Source organism: Chaetura pelagica, unplaced genomic scaffold, assembly GCF_000747805.2.
Source record: "Chaetura pelagica isolate M959 unplaced genomic scaffold, ChaPel_1.0 scaffold117, whole genome shotgun sequence".
NCBI classification, from domain to species: Eukaryota; Metazoa; Chordata; class Aves; order Apodiformes; family Apodidae; genus Chaetura; species Chaetura pelagica.
The window spans coordinates 7,441,715-7,462,945 of NW_009954185.1; the positions used below are offsets into that span (position 1 = coordinate 7,441,715).

At 42.0% G+C, this 21,231-nt stretch overlaps 2 protein-coding genes across 2 annotated transcripts in view; one reads left to right on the forward strand and one right to left on the reverse strand.

Annotated features, from left to right (window-relative positions):
- LOC104393520 (poly [ADP-ribose] polymerase 12-like) overlaps positions 1-932 on the reverse strand; it is a 34,583-nt gene extending 33,651 nt beyond the window's left edge. The window contains exon 1 of the mRNA XM_010003022.1: positions 811-932. Within this exon, the coding sequence (XP_010001324.1) occupies positions 811-932 (122 nt within the window). The remainder of the gene's footprint in view (positions 1-810) is intronic.
- Positions 933-4,583: 3,651 nt separating this feature from the next.
- Positions 4,584-21,231, forward strand: part of ETV6 (ets variant 6) — a 165,183-nt gene continuing 148,535 nt past the window's right edge. The window contains exon 1 of the mRNA XM_010003023.1: positions 4,584-4,592. Coding sequence (XP_010001325.1) covers positions 4,584-4,592 — 9 coding nt within the window. The remainder of the gene's footprint in view (positions 4,593-21,231) is intronic.

Consider the following 21,231-nt stretch of genomic DNA (forward strand, 5'->3'; position numbering starts at 1 on the left):
GGCCTGAGTGCCACTTGGGACACCCGCTATGGGAGAAGGCAGAGGGCATTGTCAGGAGGTCAGTGCACCTGGGATAATCCTTGCTCTGAGGGTTGTCTCAGGGAAAAAGAGCTCAGTTCAAATAATTTAAATAAAAATCAGGACCAAAAGAGGTTTATAAATTATTTGAGGCACATATTTGACTGGCAATCAGTGATCTATAAATTCAAGATCAGTAACGGTGATCCAACAGGTAAACAAGCCAGAGTACTAGGCACTTAAAAAATCTCAGTAACTACCGAAACCCCCACTCCCTGTCCCCCTGTGCTGCCTGAGGAGGAGACAGCAGTGAAGTAATTTGGGCCTGGGAAGAAAGGAGGAGGGGGGAAGGTATTTTAGATTGGGTCTTGTTTTCTCTTTCTCCTATTCTGAGAAATTAGTTGGGTTTTTTTCTCCCTAAGTCGAGTCTGTCTGTTTTGCCCATTACTATAATCAGGTAGTGAAAAACCTCCCTGTCCTTGTCTTGATTCACGATCTTTTAAGTTGGATTTTCTCTGCCTATCTTGCAGTGGGGGGTGTAGGAGATGAGTGAATGGAGTCCTGGTTGTTACCAGCTGGGCCTAAACTGTGACAGAGTCACACAGGTGGCTGCACAAACCTCTCTCAGGACAAGCCACCCTGCTCATCCATCCGGAAGTTAGGGTTCCCCTACTAGCATTTATTGTGTCTGACCTAAACAGGAGTCAAGATGCTGACAGTGACTTCAGACAGTGCCAAACCTGGTTTTGGTTTGCTGCTGTTTCCAGTCCAAGGTCTCTCCTCTCTTCTTACAAATTTTCATACTTATACTTCTGGTGCTGCTTCTTTGTTTCAAAATCTCCTTGAAATTCCCCAATTAGTGTTTGATCTGGGTCATGACCACCTTCTTCTTTAACATTATTAGTTTTGGCCATCTGCCTTCCAGATAATTTTTGTATTTAATCCATACACTCCCTGTGTTCACTCATATTTTTTTTTAATTTTATTTTTTTCCTAAGAGATGAGCTTCTTCAGGTCATTTGCCAAGGCTGGGACATGAGGACCCCAAAAAGTGTCTTGCTGTTGTCATACTGTTGTCATACAGTAGTGTTAAACCAAAAAGAAAACTTCTCAGTACAAATGGCATTCTCATGGTTGGTGGTAAAAGGAAAAGAGAGGGAGAGTTTTCAGCTCTGGTTCTCATTTTTCTCAGAGAAAAGGGTTTTGTCAGAGCAAAGAGGCACTAGGGAAAACTTTGTAGGGCAAACCCTTAAAGTTGAAAGGCTCTTCATGTAGAAATAACCTCAGTTCAAGCTGCAGTCCCCTAGAAAATTATGGAGCAAACCCTCCTGGAAATTAATTTAACATCATGTTTAACAACTTGTTAAACGATGAGCACACTCTTATCAGACTTACAGATCATGGGAAACTGAGAGGAGCAAGTTGCTTTGCTGAGAAGTAGGCCTGCCACTTAGAGAAATCTTGACAAGAATCTCATGAAGTTCAATGGGAGCAAATGCAAACAAAGTCCTGCACCTGGAAGGCAGTAACCCCATACAACTATCCAGCCTGAGGCTGACTGTCCAAGCAGTAGCTGTGCAGAAAAGGACCCAGGGTTCTTAGTGCACAACCAGTTGACCATGAGGCAAAGAAGCCCATCAACATTATGGACTCTGTTAGTAAAAGTGTAGCTGGCAGGCCCAGGGAAACAATTCTTCCCCTCTGCATGGCACAAGTGACACCACATTTGGAGTTCTATGCCCAGGTTTGGTCCCCCTGGGATAATGATAATAAGAGGGATAATGAAACACTGGTGAAAGAATAATGGGAGAACACTGAGCTGGGTGAGGCTCTGACACATGACATGTGAGAAAAGGCCGAAGAGCTCGATCTGTCCAGCCTGGAGCAGAGAAGGTGAGGGTTTGACCCTATTGTGTATTCTACTATGAAAAGCATGGAGGGAGATAGTTAACTGAAGAAGGAGCTAGACTCTCAAGATGCACAGGGAAAGGACAAGATACAACAGACCTACACAAAAGATATTCCAGTTAGATATGAGGAAAAAACCTCTTCCCAGTAAGGGTGGTCTAACACTAGGAGGCTGTTGGAAATCCAGCCTTGGAGTTATTGGGATCTTCACTAGAAAAGGTATTGAACAAAATCTAACCTTGAAGATGGCTTTGCTGTGAAGAGGAGGATTTTGGAAGTCCCCTCCAGCCTGAATTATCAGTTCCTCCTCTGCTGGAGGACCAGACTTTGGAAGTCCCCTCCAGCCTGAATTATCAGTGACTCTGTAAGGGGGAGAGGAGGAGTGTTAACAGCTTCCACCCTCTGTTAAAGGTTTCAGCCTGAAACCTTTGATAGTCTACGAAGGACTGTGATCCTGCAGTCACATAGATGCAGGTTCACAGAGAATAGGAGAGTGTGGAAAGGATGTGTTGTCCCTATCAGCCCCATCTGGACTAGCATGTTCTGTGTTTTCTTACAGAGGCTGATCCTTCTAGCACTGCCTATTGTCCCCTCTAAAACCACATCTGCATCTGGGCCCTGCTCTGCTGCACTGCCTCAGGCTTCCTTGTAGTTGCAGATACCCCTTTTTCTGGGCTTTCAGGTTCTCTTGCTTGCTTGAAAAAGGCCTTTTTCAAGGCCAGCTGACTTTGTCTGCTGCTCTTCCTATCTAGCTATCTGTCTGAACTTGTGAAGGACAGACTGACCTCTGTATTCCAATATTCTCATTAGCCAGGTCCCTTTTGTCTGAATTGTTCAAGGTTACAATTTTCTCTTAGCATTCTTGTTCTGTGCAGGCCAAAACCTCCCAGCCATCAGCTAAAGCTGCTTGTTACAGTGACCAGCATGCTCTGCTACAGCTGTTTTATCCTGGTGCTTATTTGTTCTATTAGCAGTCTTTACAAACATTGCCGAATATTTACAAGTCTCTTGAGCTCCCCAGTCTCTCTTCACTAATCCCCTCCTGCTGTGAGACAGTGGGGTGCTGCAAATCTGCAGGAGTTGCTTGCAGCTCTTTGGGCTAGATGAAAGATTACTATCATTTAGAGCCTGTGGAGTAATCTAATAGTAGAGGAAAATTAAAAGAGTTTTTAAAGAAGGAAAAATAAAGCTAGGGAAAGTGAAGTTAGGATTCAACTTAAAGCAAATGTTTAGATTGTTTAAAAAAATCCACACATATCCAGCCATAAAGGATGGAAAATGAATGTGGTAAAAACCGTCAGGAACCACTTGCAGGCTGTATTCTTCTCTGCTTAATATCAGACCCATAATATCTCATCCTGTCAGTGCAAAGCACAAGAATTTGTTGCTTGAGTCCTCCTTATCTCCTTTTCCAGCTGTACCACAGCTGGGGTATGGGGCTGGACCTTTTCTCCTTGTGTGATGGTTCCTGGCCCACAAGTCCCAGGATCAAAGCTAAAGCAGTGGCTGGGAGAGGGCATTAACCTGCCAGTGTCAATGACTCAGAGAGGCAAGAGGCCAAAGCCCGTCTAGAAATAAAGTTAGGAACCGAATACGTGTTGATGATATAATTATAATGTGTTACTTCACGGCTGTTTGGATGCTGCTGGGAGAGGCATGTAGTCAAAGCAGCCCATTGGAGACACATCTGCTGGTGAGCTTGTAACCACTAGATGGAACCCAAACACCTTGCGTTCATCCACTCTTCACTGCAGGGACTTAGTGTTTTTAAGTGAGGCTGTGGGTCTCGTCGCTGAGCGTCAGCACCTGTGCTCAGCAGCATAAGGCTTGTGTGGAAAGACAGTGAGAGCTCCCACGGTGTGCGTTAGTAATTAATTCACACCAGTGAATAGGGACACTGAGTATTTCACATCCAGACTGTGGAAATGTTATTGATTCCTACTGCATGGCACAAAAACTGCAGATTTGATGAAGAGTGTTGCAATGCATCCTCCATAAGACAGATCTCCAGCATGTGATTTTGGGTAAGTTATTTAACTTGGTGTCAGCTGGGTTCCCCTGTCACTAAAGTGGATCTTGAAACTATCTGCATTGAAGTGTGCTGAATGTCCAATGCATTATTTTTCAAATGATTTAATGCTCTCAGGTGGGGCACATCATGCCAATACACAACAGCAGACAAAAATGTGGTTGTCTACAAACCACTGCTCTACCACAAATCCTATATTCTGCTGTCCTCCAGGGTTGTGGGCAGCAGAGAGGGGAGTCTCCAAACTTATTTTCTTACAGCCCACTAAATAAAACAAACTAAGGGAGAGTTACCACTGATTTCTGAAAAGCTTGTAATGTTTAGTTATTACTAAAGAATAACCAATATTACAAAGCCTTGAGGCTCCAGGTGAGATCAGGTCCCTTTTGTACTGTGTCTTGTACAAACACAGAGGAAGAGGATATTCCTTCCCTTAAGCAAGTTACAGTCTTTGTAGAAAAAGATATACCTGGGGACAAAGAAAGCAAACAGTGCCCTAGTAAATGCAAATAAGCCATCACTATTAGTGAGGGAATTTACAGGGAAAAAAGTAGCTCAGCAGCTGGTATAAAGCTGACATAGCACTACTGATGCTGTGACTTTACAGCAATTTTTGCCAGCTGAGGATATGCCTAAGGTAGGTGAAGTGTCTTAATGTCAGATACAAAGCCTAGCCTGGAGTTGAAGCAAATCTTCAGAATCTTCATCACACAGCCTTCCTTTTCATGCACTTGCTTCCCCACTGGCCAGATCCTGAAAGAGCAGCTTGCTTGTCTCAGATTGTAGTCCTCAAGGACTCAGCTGAAACATCATTGCACACAGCTTGTAGGAACATACCTGGGATGTTAGATGGGCACACAGTAACATGGAGAAAGACTAGTTCAGATTTGGAAAAGAAGAGACTGAACACTTGTAATTCATGGTTTTAAATGAGTATCAGGTGGAAGGAAAGTAGAATTATTACTTTGACCAAGCAAATTTTAAAAATAAATGTATATTCTAAGTGATGCTTGATGATTAAATGTTATCTTTTTTTTAAATTTAATACAGTGTGATGCATTGCTGTCTAACCTTTTATGCAGTAATTGAGTTGTGTATTGATGGCATATATTGCTCCAGATGAATTAGTGGCCTGTAAAAGTCATAAAAGATTATTTTTCCTTGCCTGCATTGGGATGATATTGTGACTATATTAATAGCAGTCAGGCAGCACCGTGCAATATGGAGGTATTTGATTTCTCAAGACACATGGGAGGCAGATGGGTACAAAATATTGCTTGATAGTTACCTTACCTTTTAAATAAAAAGCCCAGAGGAATAACTGGTAACTATTCTGAGGAATGTTTATAAGGTATCCAGCTGTGGATTAAAAAAAATAAGCTGCTGCTTTTTTTTTTTTTTTTTTTTTCCAATTTGTATGTATAAACAGAAGGCACAGCAAGAAACCAGTGGAAGTCACCAGAGTATGGAAAATGGAGCAGGAAAACCTTCTGCATTAGTTGGAAGCTAATGGTCCCTCTGGTACACTGTCCTTCAGAGAAAGAAAAGCCAGACCTCCTACAAGTGCATTTTGCTAACTGCCAAAAGTGTCCCCAGAGAGTGGTAAGGAAGTTAGTTCCTAATGTAATTTGACAATTAATTGATAGCTTATATGAAGTACATTAATTGGTAGTGGAGCAGGTCAAAACTGTATCTTAAAAGTTTGTACTGTTTAGTCTTTTAAGGCTCCAAATTCAGCTTACAGGTTTAACAGGAACAGTTTACAGAACCTAATTTGAAGCCAGTTAAGTTTCATCTGGAGGGGTTCAACCAGTGGAGTAAAACTCCAGATTAGACATTACTGAGCAGAGTTAGTCCCAGTCACACAAAAGAGGTATGAAAAAGACAGGAGGAGCACTACACAAGCAGCAAGCAAGTCCTCCCAATTCACAGACCAAGCTAAGGACACTGCATTTCCCAGTTCTGGTGTTTTTTCCTGTCCATGCAGTGTCATTAAAGCAAGATGCAAAGTGTCTACTTTGCATTGCTGGTGACTAGAGGAATGCCAGTCAAATGAGGTATTTGGATTGAGAATAGGTTGAACCAGGGCTTTTCTACTGAGGGCTTGCACTGAGCATGAACTCTGAATTCCCTGGCTTTGGTCAGTGCTCATTGTTTCAGAACTGCCAAAAACTGAACAACTCCATCCTCCAGCTCTTGGAATTAGGCAGCTTGTCTTAGAGACTTTCTGCATTATTCTTGAAAGTAAGGACAGAAATTAAAATAAGAGAGCAAATGACTTGTGAAGAGGGAGTAGAAAGGTTATTGTAGCAGTCTCTGCATAGAAAAGAGGCCATGCTTGTAATGATGAATTTTGTTTATCTGATAAAAAGTGGCACAACTTTATGATGGTAACTAGCATTTTAATAATTCATTGCTGATCCTCCTAAGAGAGTAATACATGCTCATTCAGGTCTTTCTTTGCTTTCTTAAAGCTGTTTTATAGTGACTGTGCAGAAATAGTCTTCCAGATTGAGCCTACTGATAGGCATACACAACTTGTGCTTAATTATAAAATCCCTGTGGTCTTAGTTGGAGACAGTTTTCCTAGACTTTAGGCTTGATGATCTTGTATGATATGCAGGCATCTATTTATTGGAGGACACAGGTCCCCATAAGAAAGCCTGTTACTGATGTGAAGCCTTCACAAATGATTAAGGCTCTACTCTTAGTTCAGCCTTGTTCCATGTATTCTTGAATATTTCTGCCTGCAGAAAAGGGCTGCCAATTGATTTTGGTTTTCCAAACAACCAGTTTAAAAATGTGTTTCTCCAAGTGGACTATACTCTCACACTTGGGAAGAAATTGGAAATTGCATGAGGGTTGCATACTGCTACAGTGTGATCTTACCAGCTCCAGGATGCTTTCAGTTCCAGATCTGAACACCTGCAGAAACAGAGTGCAAAGATGGTGAGTGCTGGGATCAGAACTAGAAAGGGGAGTGAGATGAGTTATTGTTGGTGTGGATTTTGTCAAGCTTTTTTTTCTATTTAACCATCAGTTGTGATCATAAACCAGAATCCACACCACTTGCTGACACAGGCCTTTTATGCATGGCACAGATCCATCTGACTGGAGTAGGTGACAAGGCTCTGTAGGTGGAACTCAGTTCAAGAATGTGTGCAGGATGCTTCTGATCCCCTGGTCTCCATAGTCAGTATCGTTCTAGAAGGATTGCAGAGGGTGACTCATCTCTGATCAGCCATTAAGTGACTTATTTGGGGTGAGATGAAGTGTTCTTCAGGCTCCCTTGACTGTATCAGCTAGAAGTGCAGTTCAGTCTCCCAGTCCCAGCCATATAGGACCCTTCGAGATGCGACGCTGTACCTGCCGGCTTTCCAGCCAATACTACAGAAGGTCACTGAATGTCCCACAAACCCTGTGCCATATCCACCAGCCCAAACACCCTGTTATCTCACACTGCCTGCTTCCCACATAGACTGACAGACATGTAGAAGTGGGTGTCTTTTCTGGAGGCAAATTTCCACCGCCTTCTACATTTTTGGACTCTTGAAAGTCCAACATTTGCATGTCAAGCAGTGACATTTCAAGTACTGGTTGACGACCAGCAGTGTGCCCAGGTGGCCCAGAAGGGCAGTGGAATCCTGGCTTGTATCAGGAATAGTGTGGCAGGAATAGGGATGTAATTCTCCCCCTGTGCTCAGCACTCTCTTCAGCTACCTGAAGAGCAGTTATAGTCAGGTGAGGGTTGGGCTCTTGTCCCAGGTGACTAGTGACAGGACGAGAGGGCATGGCCTGAAGCTGCTCCAGGAGGGGTTTAGGTTGGATATTAGGAAGCACTTCCTCACAGAGAAGGCGATTAGACATGGGAATGGACTTCCCAGGGAAGTGGTGGAGCTGCCATCCCTGGAGGTGTTTAAGGGAAGACTGCATATGGCACTTAGTGCCATGATCTAGGTGTTGTGGCATTAGGTCATAGGCTGAACTTGATGATCTCAGAGGTCTTTTCCAGCCTCAATAGTTCTGTGATGCAGTGAAAACCATTGCACAGTGTTGGTGTGCAGTGAGGCCACAGCTTGAGAATATCCCAGAGGAGCTCTGTACTTCCCTAAAGACTGAACAAACATAAAGATTAATAAAACTAACTACCTTAGACCACTGGCTCAAGACTAAAAAAAACCCTTAAGACCCCAAATCTTTCTCTCATAAGATATGAAGTATGGTTGACAAAAGCAAAACTGGAAGCTTTGGTCTGAATCAGATATCACAAAAAATAAAAGGTGGCCCACAATTTTTACTGTGTAGTGGTGAGTGATGGAGAATGTGAGTCCATCATTCATTTGCAAACCAGTCCTGGAAACTACTTAACTGCTCTGAGGTGCAGAAATTCAGTCTGAGGATGAGGCAGTACTAATCAGTGTTTTGCCTGAAAGATGTTACCAACACTCTCTTATTTGGAGGTTAAAATTATAGGAAATATAAATGTGGCAGATTAATGTAGGAGCATATGTTAGAATGGACAAAAACCTGAAAGAGAAAAGGAAACACTGAGCTAATGGGACCATTCATTCTGGGTTAAAAGGCAGTGATGTCTTGCAGGCATCGAGTCAGTGTAGTGTAGAACAGATGAAGTTTGCAGCCCAACATTGGAATCAGCATTTGAAGTTTCTAGTTTTCCCACAATTTTTCTTTAGATTTGGTCATCACCTGGAAAGATTTTTACATACATAGATATACATATACACACTTAAATCTAAAGATGTACTTAGGGTTGTTTTCAAGAGCTGTTGGATTTTTGCAAATCTTACCGAGCACTTTCCAGCAGCTGTGATCATCCAGTGGCTATGTGGAAAAGTGTCCTTGCTTGCTACTTGTCCTGTGTGGTGCCTACATGGGAGGGTCACTCAGGATCAGAGGTTCAGTGCCTGTGAACACTACAAAGACCACCCACTGTGGCTGTGCCTATACAAGCAATTTAAACAGTGTCAGGGAACATCCCCTGCTATGAGAACACCGTCACCTACCCTGTTCAGTGGTTAGAGTGGTCTTTGGTGGCACTTTTTGGTTTATACCAAGCAGCATGCTCCTGAGCAAAGCCTGGGCATGGTTCAGGAGTTCATGTGGGACAGGGACCGTACCTCAAAAGAGGTTTGGATGCAATCAGGTGGATTTGGAAGGGTGAGCTTAACAGTGAGGTTGTTGGCTGTCCCCATGCCAGATGGCAGCCAGGCCAAAGAACTGTCTTGGGTACACTGTGTTTACTTGGATGCACATTACCTGACAGTACCAGATGCAGTTTGGATGCACTGGCTAATTATCTTTGCTGGGAAAGGGAAAATACTGTCCCAGTTAAATCACTACACTAACAAGGTTGCAGCATCTCCATTACCTGCAGTGCTATGGGCATCTCTAGTTGTCCCATGGTGACAGGCACTACCCAGACACAGATCATTTCTGCCTGTCAATGAGCAAGAAAGCTTTGTATCCAGCAGTTTTCCTCTCAGCTGGTACCATGTGCCAAGGCAGCATATTTTTTGTCAGCATAGACTTTTGCAGCACTCAATGTGTATGATGTGATGGGCTAGAGTTCTTTGTGAACACTTGCGTGAAGGAAGGAAACAAACCTTTTTCCTGTCCCATAAGCTTTATCACCCTTAAGCTCCTGGTGACACTCATCAGCTTTCTCTGCTCTGAGACAGAGTGCACTGAGCTTTCTCCAGGGCTCAGACTTTCTCATATGCTGTAGACAGGCCAGCAAATGAGCCCCTAGACATCTCTCTTGGCTCTCAGCCCTTTCTAGCTTAGGAGAAACTAACAGATGTGCCCTTTTGCTGTTCTGCTCTGAGCTCATTACAGATTTCTAGGCAGGGGAAATTAGCAAAGTCTCCTTAGCATCTGCCTTATCCAGCCAAGAAGGAGTCACATGCAGACAAGCTCCTCAGTCCTGGCTATCTGATCTTATTTTGGCACAGATCACTGTAAGTTCGCTGTCCAAACTGTTTCCCTTCTTTGCCACCTGTGCCAGCCCCAGCTGGTCCTCTAAGGTGTGTGTACCTTTTGTCTCATGGGGAAATGAACCTCTTGTGTTTCAAGAGGTCACTGCCTTCGTGGTATTGCTCCAGAGAATTTGCAATTGATCTAGATGAGGAGTCAGAAACCTGAAAAAAAAAAAAAAAAAAAAAAAAAAGAGGCAGGTGTAGAATCTAGAATTCTGCTTGATTTTAATGGTGAAAGTCAACTTCAGACTCACAAGCAGATGACCACCAAAGGATGAAAACTCAAGACACAATTTAGTAATGTTTTTTCCAAACTTTGTTAACAGTCTGACCAAACAAAACATATAGGCCTAAGGTTTTTAACATCCTAAAAAAAAAGATCTCGTGTTGGTTAAATGTAGATTTGAGAAAAAAACAATATAAAAAAAAAAAAAAAAAAAAAAAAAGGTCCAAGGCTTTCATTGTATTTCTTCAACAGTGGTAAAAGAAGCTCTGGATCTGTTGCCAATCAGTTGCCATGGTTATTTATTTCTCTTAAAGCCTCTGGTCCTACATCCCAGTAATTACCTGAGAAGCTTGGTTCTTGCTTTAGAAGGAATTATAATAACAGCTGTGGATAAATACATGAATATACTACTTCTTAAGGCAAAAAAACCCCACAACAGGAACATCCATGGGTGTGGAGGGAGGAAGAATGATGGCTGACTGGACCACATCTTGGGTGGCACATCCCCACACCAAATCATCAGATGAGGAACAATTTCAGTGTCAATTCTTGTGACAAGGGCCCATGCCAGGTCCAGTCATATGACAGGAAGGGGAACACTGTCCACTCTATCAGGCCACACGTCAAAGGCCAGATCATCCAGTGACACAAAGAGGAGTGTCCTCCTCTCCCCTAGCTGCATCACCTTGTCTGGCTGCAGCACAGGCAGAGGCAGGTTGTCACACTGGGCTTTGAACCAGAGAGATATGAGCACTTTGAGCAGGCAGCAGGAGCCAAGGAAGGGCAGGTTAATCACAGACTCCCTCATCTGGCAAAGCAACATCACAAAGCAAATTTTGCAGGTGGTGTTCTAGAGCTTGGTGTTTTAAGTAAGTGTCTACACAGGGAGCAATCCTTTCATCATTGATCAACTGTTATTACAGTTGATAATCACGGGGACTGTTAACACTGTTAACCCATCGTGGCAGTGCCTTAGAAAAAAATAGGTGAGACAATACCTTTGCAGTTCTTGTTTCCTTCTAGCAACTTTAATATTAACAATGAATTCTAGAAAAAAACTTTATGCCTGTTTCTTTCACCAGCAAAATATTACTGGTTTTATGCTGATGTAAATCCTCCTGTTACAATAGAAGCCATGATCCTTTAAACTTTTTGCATGCCAGAGCAAGGCAGACAGCACCTCTTCCACTGCTGGATATATTTTTAGACTTGAAGCTGTGATAGACCTGCCACAGTAATATGAAGCAGGAGCAAATACACTGCAAGCATAAATGGAACAGCCTGGAATATATGTTTGCATGATGTTGGCTAATTGCCTGAACTTCTGGTATAGTCAGTGGAGACAAAGAGATAATTCACCTGTTCTTCTGGCCTGTTTCAGGCACCTGTAGTAGGATGAGATTGAACTTCCAGTCAAAAGCAAGACCTTTCCCTCTCAATGCCATGAAGTGATATTAGAGCAACAGATTTGGATCCCCAGCTTTGTTGATGGCAATGAATTTTTTTTCTTGGTGTTCAGCAGTAAAAGTGACAGCAGAATTAAACCTTATTTGAAGAAGGAAAGAGCATCTGAATTTGGTATGGGTTTTTTTTTTTTACTTTGGGTTCTGCTTGGCCATATTAAGAACTGACTAGTACTGAATGAGTGAATAGAGTTAGAAACAGGAAATATCCAGGTATCAGAACAAACAGATAAGAATATTAATATGGGAATTAACCATTCAGATTGTGTGAATGGGAAATAATTTTAATTGAAATCTGGAAATACAAGATTAATGGTGTACATTTGACATTACAACAGAGATCTCTGTACTGGGTCAGTAGCTCCTGTATGCACTGTGTCAATGGTCACTCCATATGGGCTACTTTTGAAATGCCAAACAAAAGGCTTTGTCTTTTTTTGTAGCAAATGGAAAAAAAAATCCAACAAATTGTAATTAATCAAATTATATGATGGTCAAAACAAAGACAAGACAAAACTCTCCCATTTAAAATTAAATCAAATGCCTTCTAATATGACACAGATAAATACTTTACAATTATTTGATGAAACATCAGTGCCTGTAGGGAAATAGAGAACAATATATTTCTAATGCCAGACACTCAAGAGACTATTTAAATGCACAAAGCTTTACATGCCACTAATCTCATTATGAACCATACATAGGAAACATGGGATGAAGCACATTATATGATAAAATTGGACCTTAAAAGATTATCACATTCACAAGGATCTTCTCCTAAATAAAGGTAGCAAGACACTTTATAGTTTGCAATATCTGGCTCCAGAAAGTAATGCTGTTAGAAAAAATTAATGCTGTTAGACTTGTTTAACGAGCAATTTCTCTTTCAAGATTCCTTTTCCTATTGAAAGCCATCATTAACACCTGTCAGATCTATACAAACACGTTCACCTTTCAAATTGTGTGACCTGGTTGTATTATAGCTTATGTGTGTTGTGAATTTATGTCTCTGAGGGTGGTAAATTAAGTGACAAACTAAACCTTTTCTCCTACACAATGATAATATCTAGCTCTTGTGCTGTCTTTTTCCTCTGTACATGCTCAGGTGCTGTAACACTATTTTTATGTATGTTTTGTGAGAAAGCTGCAACAGAGAGGTGAACTCACAAGTGAAAGGTACTAAACCCCAAGATTTTGTGTTCTCCAGGTCCTTGGAGGTAGGGATGCCACTGTAGTATCACAACTGCTGTGGCATTAGTACAGTCAGGCACTCTGGGGATGACCAGTGCCTCCAGGCACATTGGGCAAATCTATCAGCAGCAGTGGGCAAAGTGGCAGCTTTGATTTAAAATCATGTGTCTATTTGAAAGGACCAAGGAATGCTCTTATCTGTTTTATCAGCCATCCGTTGCCAGGAGGATGGAGGACAATTGCCCAACTGGGCACTTCACCCGCTGTGGCTCATTGCATTCAGGTAATGATATTTCTTATGTAATTGTCAGACACGTGAATCTGTGTATCCTTATCACGCTGCATCAGTGCATGCTCTGCACAGGCATCTCAAACTGCTTCAGCTCCTGGAGCTCAGATCAAAGATTTGTGCTTTCTACCTGGTGCAAAGAGGCCAAGGAGGCCCTCCCACAGATAGGCATGTTTCAGCATAAACACTTCTAGAACACGAAACGTGCACATGCCTGACCTTAATCCTAATTATCTTATCTATAGAATCAGGGTATGTGTACATCCATCACGCTGCAATCCAGTCAGGATCTCAGCAAATACCAAAGTAGGTGTCAGGAGAGCCATAGCAATTAATTCAAGGCTCTGGCTTGGTTCAAGGGCAGAGATCTGCCAAGTTTCACAAGATGGGTGTGAAATTCATGCCTCTGTTTTATAGGTCCCTCTTGCAGCCTTTGCTGCTGCTTCTCTGCTTTTTGCCCAAGGGCTATGGCCCGTGGGCCCTGAAGCTGTGCAGGGTAACTGCAGACCCACGTTGGGGACAGGATGAGGAGAAACCTCCTTGGGTGCCAAGTGGCCCCCTGTGAAGAGACTCAGCTCCTGTCTCACTGTATGGCCAGGAACATGAGTCTGCATAGGCTCAATCAGAAGATAACAGTTACTCAAGGACATCACTGCTGGGGCTGTAATGCCTGTGGCTCTTCCCTGCTTGTTTTTCCCATTTGTTCTGTGCTTTTGCCTCAGGGAAGCTAATATACCACATCCACAGGGGAGGGAGTGGGGAGAATAGAGTGTAGACAGGCAAGGATCATGATTTAAATGACTGATTATTAACATTACATTTCTTAAAGGAGGTCCATTGAATCAGACTCACTCATATGCAAAATAGATTAAAATACCCTGACACGGTCTGCTGCTTCAATATTCCTCTCTCTAGAAAATGATATAATACTACAGCATTTTCCTTCATAAGCTACATCTGGTTCCCAAAACCAAATTTAATTCATAAGAGTCCTAGTGCACAGAGAAGTCACCTCTCGTATACTTGAAGAGTCTTCATGGGTCCATGTAACTTACCTTTTTACAAACACCTTGAGGCAACTTTCCCATTTGCTATCACTAAACTGATGATTTATAGACAATTTGGATTTTCAAATGCCAAATTATGAAATGAACTGGTTCTATATTGCTGTAGAAATCCACTTGTTGCAGTAGCCTTTATGTATAGTTAAATGTTATTTCTCCCTTCGAGTCTGATAGGACTCTGCTGGTCTAGGTGTCAGCTGTTTAGCCTCTGGAAGAAGCTGCAGTGTTATTTCTTAAAAAAGCAGCTAGATTAATGTATTTATTTTTCACAACTATTGTAGGTAATTTGATATTTTAATTGAAATAATTTTCTTACCCGCTTTTTTCCTTTAATCTTTTTCAATTGGCTAAATAAGTGAAAAATCTGATAAAAGTCAGCTTTTGATTTATTTTTTTTTCAATTGGAGGGAAACTTTTTTTCCCCTCACACTTGAGCACACACATATCCATAAAAACAATTTTTCTTAAGCAAACTGAGTCTTATCAGTCATCAAGCACTCATGGCACTGACCTTTAGCATTTTAGATTATTTGAATTCTATCTCACAGAAACTAGGAAGCAGCCTTTCAACTGGCTTATTTTTTATTTCTTTCTTTTTTATTTAATAATGTGCCATTTGGCCTCATATGAGGCATTTTAAATAGAGCCAGCTGGTGGCAAGTGTTTTCAGAGATGAAGCCTGGACTTGTGATTTTCCTCACTTTCCTCAGCACAGATTTGATATCTTTAAACTGTAATACTTAGTGATTTTCCCCATCCTTCCTCTATGCTCTGCTGGTCAGAGTTTGCTGGCTGGTGGACAGCCAGAAGAATTTGGGGCTTCATAAACAATACGGAGGCCAGCTGGTTGATTTGGGATCTTTGGAGACAAAGGTATTGTAGAAATTACATAAACTGCTGTGGGGCCCAAAAAATATGTATTAAGCAAACAAAAAAACCCCACTCGAAAACAAAACAAAGAAATCCAAACCAAAACATGATTTCTGCTGAAAAAATATTTGGAAGTTTTTCAGCTTGTCAGAAAGTTTGAGAAAGCACTCTCTATGTCTTGGGACATCAGTCTGTGGGAAGGTGTATCAAGAAGTAACAGTTACCATGAGCTGTCTTATGCTTTCTGAGCAGGTTTGGATGGAAGAAGCATCTACCTGTGAAGCACAAGGATGTGTCATTCAGACTTATGCATGTTATTATAGCCTCTTAGCTAGTGAGAGATTTAGTATTATACAGCAAGAAAATCCAATCCCTTATCTTGGATACAAATAGGTGGTGTAATTTCCATCAAATATAACAAATAAAGTAGAACATCTGTCTTAAAAGGAACATACACCTTCTGAGAAAATAGGCTGCAGCATGGGAAATCTTTTATTGATGAACTTTATATCCTTTACTGGATGATTAAGTTGTGGGATTTTAAAATTTTATTTTATTTATTTAAGGTATCCAATTATCAACATTAGAAAATTGCTTAAGCAGCAGTGCCCCAGGAGTCAAACGGTGGTATGAAGAGCCAATAGTTCTTACTTGTGACAAATATTATCATCTGAAGACACACACTTGCTGTTGGTCCCCCAGAGAGGAACCAAAAGTAAAACACAATCTTTGTAGAAAGCACCTTCACGTTCAAGATTAATTCCTTTTTGCAGCCTGTGACAGCCAGTTTTGGCCAGTGAAAAGTGTGATGCAAGACATTTCAGTTTACCATGGCTTCCTCTTCATCTAGGCAAGTAGCCAAGATCTGTCTCATGGGTGGAGGTGAAAAAGGGAAAGACAAGTTCTGATGTGTCAAGAGCTTGCCAATTTGAAAGTTGTTTGGTTTTAATTTTGTGAAACACGTTCCCATGGCAGAATGGTGGGCATAATAGTACATGTGGTGATTTCTGTTTGGTTTTGCTCTTTAAATAAGTGAGCACTTTGTTGTGGGCAGGAGGGTAGGTCAGAGGAAAAGAAGGGGTGGTTTGTTTTTGAGAGGTGTAGAGATGCTACTGGATTTCTTTTTTTTTCAAGGGGAAAAAATCCGTGAGCTGTTTAGCTTTAAGATATGGATAGAGATTAATTTATATCTATGAACTTAAGTCAAACATTTTTTTCATGTCAGCCCAGCATACAAAATTTACATGTATGTAGAAGGGCTCTCCTCTAAGAGTAAGAAAGAGAAATAGATTTTTAAAGAAAGAAATAGTTCTTGTCTACAAGTGTCACAGGTGGCCAGAGTCTCTGTGCTCCTTGTGGAATGATTCACATTTGTAAAAAGTCAGCCTGGTCTTGATCTTCAGTATATCCACATCCACCTGTTGGAAACTATGGACCTACTCAGATCTATACTGTTATAAACATATAGTACAGTGAATAACAACCATGCATAAAACTATCATTGCATTTGGATAGGTTTGCCTCTCATAGTGGAAGTAGCTGCCCAGTGTGTAGGTGATAATACATGATGAACTGGTGTTAATGTTTCTGTCTCTGGGGTTATTCAGCCTAGAGAAGAGAAGGCTCCAAGGAGACCTTATAGTGACCTTCTGGTACCTGAAGGGGCTACAGAAAAGCTGGGGAGGGGCTTTTTACCAAAGTGTGTAGTGATAGGCAAGGGGTAATGGTTTTAAGCTGGAAGAGGGGAGATTTAGGTTAGACATCAGGAAGAAATTCTGCAGTGTAAGAGCAGTGAGACACTGGCAGATGTTGCCCAGGGAAGCTGTGGCTGCCATCTCCCTGAAAGTGTTCAAGGCCAGGTTGAATGGGGCTTGAAGCAACCTGGTCCAGTGAAAGGTGTCCCTGCCCATGCAGGGGGGTTGGAACTAGATGGTCTTTAAGGTCCCTTCCATCCCAAACCATTCTATGATTCTATGATTAGCTCAGCAAGCTTTGGAAATGAGACCTGCTCTTGGCAGACTGGGATGCTGAAATTATCTCTGGTGTTCCTGGAAAGAAAAGGAGGATATAATAGAGCTCTATACAAACTATATGCTGTGACTAGACTGAATAAAGCTACTCTTCACCATCTTTTCCATTACAAGAGCCGGGGGCCATCAGATGATGCTTATAAGAGCCAGGCTGGGAACAAACGAATGGAAGTCATGTGGGTGTTGGTAGATCTGCGGCACTCCTTGTTAAAGCATGTGGTGCATGCAAAAGCCTTACAGGAGCTCAAGAAGCAATTAGCCAACTACTTGGAAGAAATATCCATTGAGGGTTACTGACAAATGACATGAGGTTCAGAAGATGCCCTGAGCTAAAAATAGTCAAAACCTGGGAAGAAACTCAGGGGAAGCATCACACATGCTTCACCTGTTACTACTCTTCCTTACATATCAGCTTATGGACCCTGTTGGAAGTAAGCTACGCTAGATTAATCATTGGTCTGAGCCAGTATAGTCATTCCTATGTTTTATATTCCTCCTGGGAAAGACATGGGGTGCCACACTACTTGCAAGCAGTGTCTGAATGTGATCATGTGGAAGTTGGCTGCTTTCTGAGACTTTCCCAGGCTTACAGGGGGGAGAATGTAATGTAATAAACCAGCCCCCTTTTCAATTGCTTTCTAATACCAGGCCCACAGGACTAGACAGATGCTCTCTAAATAAAGAGATTCTTCATCAGTGAGAACTTACAGTACTAGCAACTGGGGAATTCAGGGTGGGGAACACAGAATAGCTGCTTTTCCCAAAGACAGTTACAAAATGACACAATTCATAAGATATGATAGGGTTCTAAAGAGTCCTCTCGCTTTGAACCTAAGATGTGAAATAAATAACATTACTGGCACTCCAGGGTTGCCTACACATACAAATAGTAGGACTTTAACTACACTGTCATTGACACAGTAGTTTAACCTTCTAATATGGATTAGCAAAGTTATAAAAATGCTAATGCCTGTATAGATATTATCAGGCAAAAAACAGGCTATACACTACAAAACATTGTACCATAATATTATTGCATCAAAGGAAAAAAAAATCCATACTTCCAGCATGCATTTTTCTATCAATAGAAAACTCTACATAGAGGCTTAAATGACTTAGTGGGACAGCTAAATTCTTACTTGATTAAAATGGTCATTTCTGACATCTTAGTGAACCAGGTTCTTTACAGGGTCACAGATGCATGACCCAGCATGCTTCCACTTGGCTCCCACCTGTATGCTACTGTCACAAACCTAATAGCATCTTCAGAGAGAGTTTGGAGAGCCAATGATGAGTTTGAGTGAAGTCCCAGGGAGCACTACACTGTCAAAGCCCTCCTTCTGGCCTCACCTGCAACATTTGTAGGAAAGGATGTGCTGACCTGTCACCTGTAAGTAAAGACTGTATCAAGGAGATGGTAAAGAACAGTGAATGCTTTCACTGCTCCTTCAAACCATGGCCAGCATGATCCTCCATCACTCCTAAAGAGCTGGAAAGCTGGTAAAATTGTGCAGGAAAGTGCTTTGTCACTTATGCTCCTCATGCTTCTTTGTCCTGTAACGGTTGAAAAAAATCCATGGTTTGCTAATCAAAAAAAACCCATATTCTGCAATGTACCCTCTAAATTTTGAAACCACGTTTTTGCCAATGAGATTGCTTTTCTTTTTGTGCTCGTTTTTACTGCATACTTTCTTTCATAAAATAAGAAAACTTGGGATTTTTTCAGCAAAATAAGTTTAGTCTTCTGATGTAGAACACTAAATAGTTGTCATATTCCAAGCACTTTAGGCTTTGGTCAGAAATTCTTCTTACTCTTCCTGTCCTTCCCACCCCATAACCCCTTTCTACTCCTTGAGAAATTAGCTAGTCATCTTGGTGCACCTTCTGAGGCAGAAGGTGCCTCATGGACAAAGAGGTTTGCAGGAGTCTCCATGTTGGTAGCGTCAGTACATAACAGCTTGGACAGACTGCAACACATCTGGGCATGGTTATATCCTCGTGCTCATGCAATCAAAACCTTTCACTAATTCATCACAGCATCATCCATGTGCAAGAGCTAAGGTGTACAATCTGGTTTATAGCTGTGCAGCTGACGTGCTGGAAGATACAGTGTCTTGCTCAGGGTACCACTGGAAGTGCCATTCTAACACTTGAATCTTTAAAAGCCCCAGGAATGTCTCATCCTCCAAAGTAGGAATCAGCAGCCATTCTAATAGAGATGGTGCATCCTTGCAAGGAGTAATGAGATGAACTCACGGGCTGGCCACGTGTGCTGGACCAGCAGAGGACAAACACATTTGGGAATGTCGACTTTTGTTCACCCAGATGAAGTATCTTCAGAAAAGCAAGTGATCAAAACAGATGATGTGTAGAGCTGCATCAGGAGGTATAAATCCCTCTGTCTTTACCGAGTACACCGAAAGGCGGCATTTCTCTCACAGAGAAGGTGTAGGAGGCAGATGGAGGGCACTCCTGAGGATGCAGGGTTGTGGTGTTGACGGTGGCCAGAGGGTGGTAGCACTGCACAGCTGGAGTGCCTCGGCCCTCCACACCAGGAGGAAGGGGGAGAGGTGGGATGAGGGCCCTTCTGATGCTCCTGAGTAGCTAAGGCAGCAGAAGAGGTGATGAAGTTGGAATAAATGATGGAAACTTTAATACCAAAAGGGTGTTACTAAAACCATGCCTTATTTTTATAATGCTCTTCCCTTATTTCTTCCACAGATGTGTTACACTGGTTTTATCCTCTATATTGGAGGATGCTTCTCTGCTTATCTCAAGCTATGGTAAAAATAGCTGTGGCTTCTTCATTTCTTGTGAGGAAAAGAGGAAGAAGAGGTAAGGAAAGGTGGTTTTTGAAATGTATAGGAAATTTTACTAAAATATCTCACTTTCTTAGGTCCAAAGCCACTGCTACCTCAGACACTACAATCCACCAGTAACACTGGTGGCTATTTTCTGGCCTTCTACTTTTTGAGATAGTGCTTCTTCTGGTGTGGCAGCCACAGGCTGTCAGACATACAGCTTCTGCCCTGTAGCACATAATGACCACAACAAATGACCCTACAGGTCATGTGCAGCTTCCAGACAATTGTAGGTCTCTTACAACTGAAATATTCTACTCTTATTCTATTCTATCCTATCTCAAAGGACTTTGGGAGCCTAAACATACCTGGTGTTGTGAAAACCTTCTGGAGAATAGGTGTGTCTCTGTTTTGTAGTTGTAGGTACAAATTGTTACCTTAATTTTGTTGAAAGGAAGAACAACTGAGGAATTAACTTGTTTAAGGCACAGACCACACTAATGCCAGTGTGAGGGCTATTGTGTGTGTGTGTGTGCATATAATGGTGTGTCTGCCTGTTAGAATTCATAACCTTGTAGTTTAAAGCACAGAGGATCCAAAGCTCACAGCCTCCACCTGTCATTTCACTTGGCTTTATGTATTCTAGAGCTATAATAAATAGAATTGGGCTGCCGACATCAGCCAACTCTTTTTCTCTCCTATGCCACTTTGTGTTCCTGGATGTCCTGCTCTTATTTCAAGTTGCATTTATCATAATAGTTTAAACTGGAATAATATGTTGGTCTTGCTGTGTGACCACAATTAAGGGGGCTTCACTGCTCTGAGCCTTGTTTCTCCCATAGGTGAAACAAAGGTTATTATGCTTATCCCACTCTTTGGGAGGCTTCTAGATCTCCAGCTGCTGTGCAAGAGACAACAACATGATTATAATTGCCCAGGCACTGTAAGACCCCATGCTCAGTGGCATTTCTTTGCCTCCTAGTGCAACAGCTTTCAAATGCCACCATGCACAATCTCACTGGATTTTTTTTCTTTTTCCTCATCCCTTCCTCTCCACTCTTTCTTGCTTGCTGCTTCTCCTCCTCTCCCCGAGGCCTCTCTCAAGAAATCTACCTTTTCTCTATTGACCTGTTTTCCAACACTGTCATTGGGTTCTGGTTTGCTGGCTCCCTTCCCTTCACCGCCACTTGTATCAATAGTTACTTCACCAACATCCCCTTTCCGGCTTCCCTCCTCCAAAATTCTCCCTCAGTCCTGACACTTTCTCTAGAAACAGCCACAGGCTATTTCTAAGCTTCCTTCTCTCATCAAAGCACTTGAGAAAACAGCTTGCTTTCCTCTCTCAG